The following is an 11519-nucleotide window of genomic DNA, read 5'->3' as shown; positions in this document are numbered from 1 at the left end:
TGTAGCCCAGGCTGGTCTCGAACTCGCAACGATCCTCCTGCCTCAGCCTCCTGAGTGCTGGGATTACAGGAGTGTGCCACCATGGTGGGCAGAAAATTTTCTTTTATATCTTTAAATTATTTGCTTTTACTCTTATGTGCATGAGTGTGTGTTTGGATATGTTTCTTACAATTATTTTTGAGGTTCCTTTAGGCACTTGTACCTCGTTACCTCTAGAATTTATTTTTCCCTTCCTTTTCCACTTTAGCCACCAGTGGTAAAAACAGAGATGGTAACAATTTCTGATGCCTCACAAAGGACAGAAATCTCCACCAAGGAAGTCCCCATTGTCCAAACTGAGACCAAAACCATCACATATGAGTCTCCACAGGTACAGAGCGCAAGACTTGCCTGCTTGAGTTCATTTTTACTCAGCATGTCTGTTCCTTTTTCTGTTGTCTTTTCCCAGTTTATGTGTTTCTGGCTTTGATGTCACTTTTCCCATCTCTGTTTTATAACCAGGTACCACCAACAGCATAACTTGATATGCTGTTCTCTTAGACTGAGCCAGAAAGAAGGAATCAAAGTGGTGACCTAGTAATTATATGAGGACCTTACATATTGACTACTTAGGATAAATGGCACAAATTGTGTTCTTATTGTAGGCATTTCTGGTTTGATGTATACAAAATACTCATATATGCTTGGGAACAAAGGTTGTTTTGCAGAATTTACTGGGTCTGACATACTTTATAGTTAGTAGGACATAGCCTTCCCCCTCCTCTAGCTCAATCAAAAGAGACCCAATCAACTTTGGCTTTCTTGTAACACGTGTATGGGTACACACACTTTCTGTATCACATTGGACATTGTATATTACCTATGATATTGTGTATCTAAGTAATTACCAGATTTGTGTGTTTTAAGTCTTCAGATACTGGTTCTGTAAAGTTTTTTTTTTAAGTTTTGAAAAAAGTATGAAAATGTCTAACCTGAGGAACAAAAAAAAAGGAAAGTGTTCATCATTTCAAAAATGGAACTGTTAAAAAAATATCAGTGATTAATATTTTCTCCCTGAACAGTTTGACCCTCTGTGGTGGGATTATACCATGCTGCAGCATGGCAAGTTAGTGCCCTCTAATAAAAATAAGTTTGAACAGGCTGTCTGCATGAGTGCAGCAGTTCTCTAAATGATTTGGGGCACAATTTAATTGTGTGTACAAATCGCACATAAACACACACAGGTGTCTTATGAAGGTGTCTGTGTGGTGGTGGGATAACCCTTATGTATCTGTGTTGTGCTAGGTCCTCATAAAGAAATACAGATGTGTGAGCCAAATTTGAGAGAAGCTTCCTCTTAATTTACTAATGATTAGCTCTAGCTGTTCAAGTAATTTTTTTTCTCAATGCCAAAACATGCAATAAATATGTTTGGTGATCTTGTGCTGTTAGGCTGTTAATTTGCTTCATTATTTGCCTTGGTAAACTCTAGAAACTTCTGCTTCTTCTAATTTTATCAGAGCATATTAAAAGAAATATTTTGATATGTGCATAGGATTTTATATAATAGAGCACACATACACATCATCAGTGTTAAAATATGTACACCCATGTATATGCTTTTATAGTATATAAATCATTATAGGAACAATATAGTTTTTAAAATTCTACTCTAGGTAAGCAACTAAATAAGTGATGCAGGCTCAGTCTGTCCTAGTCAGGCTCTGTTGCTTAGTGATCCAAGAAAATGTTACCTGTGCTTATAAAACAGTAACAAACTTAGCACTTCTGGCCACTGTGGAAACGTCTCTGCCTGGCTCCCTAGTTTCTCTTTCTAGCTTCTGCAGATGTTCCTCAAATTCTCTTGACTCTGGTATGGCTTTCAGTCCCATCTTCTACTCTGTTCTTCACCCTCTGTCTGGTATTTAGCCTTTTGCCTGTCCTCTGTGAAATGCCAGACGCTCTCCTGGTCTGTACATTACTGCTACAGGCATGCAGAGGATAAGCAAATGACATCTGCCGACTGCATAAATTTTAGAAGGTGCATGTTTGACAGGGTGGGGTCCTCTCTGACATGGTAGAAGTTAAGCATCACTTTGTGTTTTTCCCCCAACTTTTCAAAGATTGACGGTGGGGCTGCTGGTGATTCGGGCACATTGCTGAGCGCACAAACCATCACATCTGAGTCCATGTCAACAACGACAACCACACACATCACCAAGGTAAAGCAACCCAGGGGAACCTAGGCAGAGGGCGATGCATTGCAAGTAGGGCCTTTTCTGAATTGTTTCTTTGTTCCTAGACAGACTTCTGAGTAACGTGGAATTAAAATTATGCTTCACTGACAAATGTATTTAGACCACATTGCAGTTTTGTAAAGTATAGGGGGTAAGAATGTTACAAATAGCTATACTTAAGACAGCTGCAAGAGCAGAGATATTTTAATAAAATTACATGATGTCCAGTTGGTAAAAAAAAAATTACAAAAATGAACCTGTGCTTCTGCTTTCATTAAATTGGGCCTTCTGCCTAAAGGAAGTGAGTGAAGGTTATCATTCAAAACTTTGAACAAGCTGTTTCAATAATGTAAAATTTACCTCATTTACTTATGACAGGGTGTGTCAATTTGGGGCATTTTCCCAGGTCATTCTCTAAATATTTAACACCAGGTACCCAGTGGCCCAGTGCATCAGCCTCACCTAGGGGCTTAGGTATTTATAAATACCCTGGCCTGGCCTGCCCCACCTGTACAGAAACCTGGGCTTTTAGGAAGCTTCCAGGTGACGCTGTTGTGTGTGAAAGTCACCTCATTTCTAACTCAGATCTTCAAGTATTTTGTCCTGCTTCTACCTTTCACATTTGATTGGTACTTAGTGGTCTTTTACAATAGTCATTACAAAAGTAGTGAGAAACTTCGTGAATCAAAAACTGCCACATAATGCAGGGTGCCACTGGTGCTCATTTTAAAGCATATTCAGATACAAAAGCCAGTGACAGGCTTTATTTCTTATGGGAAATGCCATCACTTGAGACTTAGTGCAGCAGTGTATAAGAGGTGTGGAGGGTGGAGGTGTGTTTTTGCAGGACCATGTGGCATTTGCTCAGTGTGCACTTAGAAGGTATAGGCAGAGGCTGCCCCGGGTGAGCCGGTCGCTGTGAGATGGTTCACCCATGGCACCTTCCCCACAGGTCCCTCCACACAGCCGCTGTGCAGCCATGAGCTGAGGCTGTGATCAGATCACACATGTAATAAAAGTTTTTCTCACCTCCCCTGTTTTCAACCAAGTCCAAGTCCTGCTTTTATTACACTAAACCAGATAAATGGAGTCACCGTATGAATTTGACTAGTAGTCAAAGTGTAACATCCAACTTTTTCTCAAACCTGTAATAATTACATTGTTAGAATAGCTTTTAACTACACATACCAAACAATTATTTCTTCTTTCTTCTGTCCTTTTCAAAAATTGACTGACTGGGAGTGAAGAAACTTGGGAAATTGTGACAAATATCCCAGTGGAACTACTTGCAATAAATGGCATTTGTCCCATTGTAATCTCACCTAAATCTCGCTAAGGTAATCTTAGGGTTGCTTTCAGTTGAGGAGACTTCCAAGTTTCACAGCAGGATTCTCGCTGTCCACCATTCAGCAGCATGGCCTTATGACTGTCAGGAGGGCGGAGCGGGCGCCGTCGTCTTTGCCTTGAGTGTGTGAGCATGTGATAGTGATCGCTGTTTTCTGTTTTTTCAATGACCTTTAGACTGTAAAAGGTGGAATATCTGAAACGAGAATTGAGAAGCGCATTGTGATCACAGGAGATGCAGATATCGACCATGATCAGGTAAAAACGTAGGTTCTAGTTCTGGAAATGACCTTGTCCTTTTGCTGTGGTTTGTACCTGTTGTCACATCCCCTTGCAAACCCTTCCCAGGACTTGCTGGATATGGCCACTTCCTTGGCTGGATATAGCCTATTCATTCAGATTCCCCAGCTCTGACTCAGCAACAAGCAGAGATTGCTGTTTATTTTGTACTGGTTTTATGTGCACGTCAGGCTCAAAACAGTCTGGAGGATTTCTGGCAACCATTAGATATTCACATGGGTATCATTTAAAGACAGATTTTCTAATATTTGAAAGTGAATAACAGTTTAATGGTACAGGCTTCTAAAAACTGAAAAAGGCACTAAAATTTTAGTGTTTTTGCAGCATAAGAAAACTGGCAAATAGCCAGTAACTGCCAGGTGTTTTCCCCTATTATTATTATTGGGTTAGAGGAGGGAGGAGGGAATAATCTGTTTCTCACAAAGTAAAAATTCACATCAATTCTGGAACATTTTCTAAGCATCCTGCTGCTATCCTGATGGTAAGTTCAGCAGAATGCGTGGCTGTGAGCAGGTATGCAGGATCTGCTGGAAACTTGGAGAGCAGCTGTAACTTTAGACCGCAGTCCCAACTGACAATGAGAATTTTTTTTTTCCTGAGTGATTTTAAAAGGTCGCCAAACCATTTTCTTTTTACAACTCGAAGAAGGGAAAAGAAATGTTTAGTGGACCATCTCCACTGGGAGTAGGAGCACATGATGGTTACCCAGCTTTGAACATAACACTGAGCTCAGGAAAGATAATTTTATATTTCATTTTATTTTTATTTTTTGAGATAGAGTCTTGCTGTGTAGTTCAGAGTGGTCTTGAGTTTACTGTGTAGCCCAGGCTGACCTTGAACTCATAGCTATTCTCCTGCCTCAGCCTCCCAAGTGCTGGGATTACAGGTGTGAGCCATCACAGCTGGCCAGGCAAGTGAATTTTAGAGCAAAGAATTTTTTGTTTGAGAAAGAATCTGTATATAACCAGAGAGAAATGGATTTTCTTTTTGCCTAAAAAGAAAATTTTTCGTTTTTTGACCTTTGTAAGCATGGTTTTATAATATTTTATGTAATTTTAAAATGTCTTATGGGTTATTAGAAGCTAAAGTTTGCCTTGACTCTGACTTTTAAGTTAGGAGTGGAGATTTCTAGATAACGAGCAGGACACTTAGCTGCTTACTATGGAAAAAGAGTTACCTGTGTGGAGCACCCATACTTTGTAATGAAATAATTTTTTAATTTGGCAGTGTGAGGTGACAGTTTTCTCATAGTCCTTATTGTTGCTGTAATTAATATTTTACACTATTTACTTTTTTGTGCTTATATTATGGAGTGAAAGGAATTACAGCAAACCTGACTTCAAATGTGTTTGAGGATTTCGATGGCAATTTTTAGTTTTCCTTACTTTTTAAATAGCTTTACGTTTTTTTGTTTTTTTTTTTTTAGAAAAACAGAACATGCTCAGGGTTGTGCTTAGGAATTGTACAGCTGCACAAACTCTAATGCAAACAAGAGTTGCACTTGTCCCCTCAGGAGGCAGAACAAGGGGAAAGGGAAAACTGTGCTGCTTTTTCCCCTCCAAGTGCATAGTTTCTCTTTGAGATCAGGTATTAGAAGAATTTTTTTCTTTTAGACTCCTTTCCTAGATTTTTGTAGTTCTATGGCATTTTGTTTGCTTTTACTTTTCTTTACAAATAAAATTATCAATAAGAAAAGCCTATTTCCTCTCTGAAAAAATACGATCTTTCTATGTTGCTGTTACACTTTTATGCAGTTTACTTTCTGATAAAAACAGCAAGGCTCTGCTTCTCACCGTGTGGACTGGGAAGAGACCACCGGCCACTGGCATTCTGTGGTTGTCCTCTTAGCTGGCTGCTTCTAATCGTGTGTGCTTGCTGCTACTGTCTTAGTTCTGCCTCTTAGAAGTTCACATTTCTCCTGTAGCATTTTAATTGAGCAAATATTTTAGTTTGAACAATAGAGCCTGAGAGGGCAAAGATGAGGCCTGATTCTGTGGCTTGGAATCTCTGGCATTTGGGTGCTAGCTGGTGTTACTGGAGTGTGTAGATCAGCCCTGTGCTGATGGGTTCACGTTTCTTCAGTGCATACAGCAAATTTCAGATGCTCTTTACAGCCATAGCGTTACTCTTGGGTTATAGGCAGTAATGCTGAGGCCCAGAGAAGAGCTGTTTTCTCTAAATGTCACGGTGAGTACAAGACTGGCATCCAAAACCAACATGTTTCCCCTGCATGTGCTGTTATTTGAAAGTGGCTGGAGGAGAGGGAACTTTGCGAAAACATGCAGTGTTCTCCTAAGTGAACAGTGGTCCTAACCTGAGTCTTCTGCTTCCGCCAAAAAGCAGTAAGGCCACTGTCGCTTGCCTGTGAGCCCCGTGTGACGAGTGTGCATCCTGAGGTGGAGCCCGTTCCTCAGTTTGCGGCTTTTTTCTCTTCTGACCCCGCAGGCGCTGGCTCAGGCGATCAGGGAGGCCCGAGAGCAGCACCCTGACATGTCGGTCACGAGGGTCGTTGTGCACAAAGAAACAGAGCTGGCGGAGGAAGGGGAAGAGTAACCGAGGTAAGATGGTGCCCTTGCTGTGGTCTTCTCACGGCTGTTCTGTGATCCTGTGAAATGAAACTTTTTATCAGTGTCTCCGTTTCTTAGTGTATTGGGATTTATTTTAGGCATTTTTAATCTTCAAGTGCAGCTGCTCAAGTACATATAATTATAAACTTTGTGACCTGTTGGGTAGGTCATGTCAATAACTATGATTTCTTTAAGGTTGCTAACCATAAACATTTATGTTTTGCATTACTGTTTATCAAGTGTACTAGTCTAAGTTATGTCATTAACCCTTTGAGGAAGGTTCTGTCACTCCTATTTTAAATGAGAACTTGCCTTTTCTGTATGATGAAAAAGAGTGATTCATGTATTTTCTATGAAGTAGGCAGCGTTCTAGGTCTGTCATTTGAAGAGCTCATCTTTTGCTCTTTAATCTTTCTGCAGTTTCATGTCTCAAGTAGGTGAGGTAACCCACGAGAATGAGGGTACTGGCACTGTCTCATGGTCTGTGTGTTTGTCCCTGCTGCAGTTAATGTACCTGGATGGTGGTGGCGAACCTATGGCACTCGTGCTGCAGCAGGCGTTGTACCATTGAAAGCCCTGAAAGGTTCACCATCACCGCTAGGCTGTCTTTATTGCTGTGTCTTCATGACGGGTCTTGTTATCTGGTAGGGTGTGTCACTCCACTGTTGTTTTTTCTTCATTCTTGACTTTCTCTGTCCCATATAAATTTCATAATCACGTTGATAGGTTGTAAGGTTAAAGCCTGTGGGGTTTTATGTGTGTGTGCTATTGGGGATCTGGCTTGGGACCTTGCACATGCTAGGCTAGGAGAAGTGCTTGCCACAGTTACATCCCTAGCTCTGTGGTATTTCAAGTTCACTGTGGGAATAGTTAGATCTTTATGATAGCAAGTCCTCTTTTCCATGAATATAAAGCGACTCTCTCTATTTGTAGATGTTCTTAGTGTCTTTCAATAAAATTACATAATTTTTTAAATGAGTGACAGTCTGACAACTCTTGCTGTTGCTGGTAAAGAGAGGTACAGTTGACATTTCTCTATTGACATATCTAACGATTTTATATCATTAGATATAAAATACTAAAAATAGTGTTTTACATACTATTCTTAACACAGGGTGTATCATGGGGGCTGTAAGGGCAACTTGTTTAAAATGTTAGCAAATCATAATACCTAGGTGCCTGAATAAATGTACTGTGCTGTATGTAAGCATTTTGTCATTTTATTTTGAGAGGAGTCTCCCTGATAGTGTTATGTATGGGAGACTGAGAGCATTCTTACCTAAGAGCCAGAACACTGAAAGCTGTATTTAAATCTTTACAAATGCCACACTGGGCAACATGGGGCAAGTCTTCAGGATGCTACTCTGCTTTTCCGAACTGTGGAATTTACTACAAGGATAGAGTAAGTTAATAAGAAATGTGGTTTATAATAAATGAAATGTGAGAACAGTGGGTATTTTTCCCCTAAAAGCTAATGCATCAGTTACTTATTTGTGAATCAAATCAGCAGTATATGACAAAATTAGTAACCACTGAAAACATTATTATATCTCACCTTCACTTGGAGCAAACATTGTAGTAAGTTTTAAAGTGAGTGAGTTGTACTGGTTATTCCTGGCATCGTATATTCACTTTTTTCAGTGGATGTGCCCATGTGTGCATAGAAAGACAGACACCCACACACAGTGTTTGAAGTTTATGTTTCCCAGGGGCCAGTTTGATAAGATTTCTTAATAATTGGTTTCATGAAATGAGAGTATGAATTCATATATAAGGCAAACAACTGAATAAATTTGACAAGATTCATTCATCCATTCAGAAAATATTTATCAGGTGCCCATCCACAGGTGCTAAGGCGAGCTGGGCATTGGGGGTTCAGTGGTAGACAAAGTAAACACCGTCCATTTACTTGAGGAGGATATGGCCCAGGAGGGGAGGTGTGACAGTTAATAAAGTATAGCCTAATTTAATAAGTGCTCTGAAGCAGGTAAAGTGCTATCAGAAAAAAGGCCGGGGCACTGCACTAACATAAGCATAACCTGTCACTTGAGAAACGAGCCTGAGTCTGAAGTCTGAGGATAAATAGAGTCACCGCAGCATCTCAGAGTCATTTTTAGCCCCGTCACGCCTGCCGGCTACAGCTGGCTGCTGAAAACTCCTTTGCTGGACTGTCAGCCGAAGAGAGTGTGTTTCTCCTCCTCAGCTGCCTTCCAGCTGCTCCACTGGGATCCCGCAGGCACCGGGCGGGCGGGCTGAGACAGGGAGCCTCACAGGGCCGTGTCTGGAAGTCAGTGAAGAAGAGGAACTGCTGGCGCTGCGTCTGCTGCTTTCCCTCCTGACCTTTGGAGGAGTTCTGAGCTTTTGATCAAGCATTGAAAGTGGGGGTGGCAGGGTCACACAGAAGATGGTCAAAGAACAACCTGCAGAGGAGGAACTGTCCAAGATGCCTTTCTCAGCTGGTGGAGGGCAGCTCTGAGGCAGCCAGGAGCTAAATGTAGTCTGTTAAAAGAACACACACTTCAGATGGGACTGTGCTCAGTCTTTGTAACATTTTTATGTCCGTTTAGGACCCTGCCCTCCTGCCAGCTTGTTCCAGATGCGTACTTAATGAGCCCTCACATGGAGATAAAACATTACCAACCCCAAGCCAGTGGGCTGGTGTTCCTTTAGAGTCCTGATCACGGGGAGAGGGCGGGCCTCGCCCTGGTGGTGTGGTTCTTGTGGCTTTAGAAAGAACAAGCCACAAGGAGAGGGCTTGAGACCCTGCTTCCACTGGCGCCACGAATGAGCCCTCTGAGCTGCCATCACATGAGCCTCTTGGCTCCGGGAGTAACTGTAGATGTGAGCAGAAGGGAGCAGACCCTCGTTCCTGCAAGAGTCATGTGCAGCTGAAGGATGAGATGACAGGGAGCGGCCCTCATCTCTTCGCTCTCCCATTCATGCGTTTGTTCATTCATTCAGCAGAAGGCATGGAAGGCCTACTGTGTATCATCTGCTATTTTATCATGAAAATAGCAAGTAAGATAAGGCCTGTGCTCAAGGACAGTGAGTTGGTGGTAGCAGAATAGTTTCAAGTTTTTTGCGTTCTGTGCCTGATGTGGTAGGAACAAAACAGAGAGAGCTGTGATTCAGAACGGAGTATCAGAGACATCTTCCCACTTAAGCTTCAAGTTGAGTAGGAGTTAGCGCTATGAAGAAAGCTGCAGAAAGGGCCAGTCCTGGGGAACCACTGAGCCTGAGAGGAGCAGCGCAACACCAGTGCAGCTGGACCACAGGGTGCAGTGGCCCAGCGTGATGGGGACAGGGAGGCAGAAGAGAATCACAGTCACTCTGCTTCCGGCCTGAGAGAGAAGCTGCCTGTCATCATGGAATAAGTGACTTTGTTTTTCACATGTCATGTGCAGTGTGGTCAGTCATCTGCTCAGCAGACTGAAAACAAGAGTAAATTTTTTGTTCTGTCTTGCATAGAGGGGAGACCAACTGCCTCAGGAATTCTGCAGAGGACCTGGAAGTGTAAGGCCCATCTTAAATGCACACACGCACACACATGCATGCACACTTTGACTGCAACAGTGATGGCAAACCTTCTAGAGCTTTCAGAAGTATAAGCAGCCCGCCGTGGCATGCGTGCTGTGGGTTCACCACCACCGGACTAGAAGTGTCCCAGGTAGTCTGCTAGTGTATGCAGCATTGCAAGCTTTCTGAGTTGAGTTCTACTTTCTGACTGTGTGGTTTGCACGGGTTACTTCTCCATGCGTCACCGCAGTCATCTGCAAGCTGGGGGTGATGATAGAATTTACAGAAGGGTTTGTTTCCAGGGCAGGTTATCAGACTTTGTAACTTACAGAATGAGCATGGACCTTTTGTTCTTACAAGTCAGGTACAGTTGAAATATCTTCTTGAGAGATGTGGAATTAGCGATCCATGTGTAGGGTCTGAGTGGGGAGGTCCAGGCAAGATGAGAGCTGCAAGAGCACCAGGCCTCAGAACCAGAACCGTTTTCATAGAGCTGGTACAGAGAAGACTAAAAACCTGGTAAACCATGAGTCTTAGCCCTACGAGTCATGTCCCTAGCTCACTGTGGGTAACTCTAAATTAGTGTTGCGTTCTGATTTAGCATGCATGTGTGAATACTCATTTCTAAAGAAGGCGGTATTGTGTGCAGACCATTTCAATGTCAGCGTGATGTTCAGGATTTCAAAGCCTGAACTTGAAAGTGAAACAGAAATTAGCATTAGCGAGCTGACTTGACATGTTTGCAGGACCGAGCCCTGGCTAATCCGAAATCACTCATTTACACGTGCGCTTGACGAACATCATCTGTCCTTTAAAGAGAAGCACCAGCCTGTTGACTTCCTGATGATGATTCTATATTCAGGAGCCAGGAGCTTTTCAAGCATATCAAATATATTGCATTTTTATTTTATTTTATTTGGTTTTGTTAGTCTCATATCTAAAATTAGCATCTTATTACAGCTTAGTTTTCAATACAGATTATTCACACCTAAAATGAAGACTTCTGTAAAAACAAAAAGCCAGTTTGGGTTTAGTTATTTTAGGCACGGCCTGTTTTTACCCTGAAATGCTATAGAATGTTCAAATTTAGCATTTATAAATGTGGCAGGTGTCATCAATGAGTCAGTTTCTAATAATATATTTGAACACCCCAACTAAAGAGGTGCTGGCTGCCGCCCCCGTCAGGTGTTCCCACGCCAGTTAGTCCCTTCATCCAGGGTTTGTGCTTGGATATAATCATTACTGACTGTGTTAGTTTTCCAAATGAAACTGCTTTTGCTGGTAATAAAAGACAGGTTATAATTTTTGAAAAGGGAGATATAGTAGGGAACGGGATGAAGCCATCCATCCTTGTCCTGGTGCTTTCCGTGGTGCACGTGTGTCCTCACGCACAGGCACGCTTACACCCCCACCGCCCAGGGAGGCCGGGCTGTGGCCCTGCTTGCCTCCTCCTCAGCTGTGTGCTGGGGACCGCTTTCCTTGTTCTTGCCGCCTCTTTTCTGCGACAGCCATTGAATGCGTACGTGATGGTTTACTTCAGTAGATCCCGTTAGGGTAGTGGGTATTTAAATTCTCT

General features: G+C 42.3%; 1 protein-coding gene across 1 annotated transcript in view; it reads left to right on the top strand.

Annotated features, from left to right (window-relative positions):
- Window positions 1-11519, top strand: part of Epb41l2 (erythrocyte membrane protein band 4.1-like 2) — a gene marked incomplete in the record, with an annotated part of 155239 nt that overhangs the window by 134410 nt on the left and 9310 nt on the right. The window contains 4 exon segments of the mRNA XM_013516681.1: window positions 248-370; window positions 2103-2201; window positions 3738-3818; window positions 6306-6418. Coding sequence (XP_013372135.1) covers window positions 248-370; window positions 2103-2201; window positions 3738-3818; window positions 6306-6413 — 411 coding nt within the window.

Source organism: Chinchilla lanigera, unplaced genomic scaffold (assembly GCF_000276665.1).
Source record: "Chinchilla lanigera isolate Chin_1 unplaced genomic scaffold, ChiLan1.0 scaffold00035, whole genome shotgun sequence".
In the NCBI taxonomy this organism is placed as follows: domain Eukaryota; kingdom Metazoa; phylum Chordata; class Mammalia; order Rodentia; family Chinchillidae; genus Chinchilla; species Chinchilla lanigera.
This window is presented reverse-complemented; position numbering and strand designations above follow the sequence as displayed.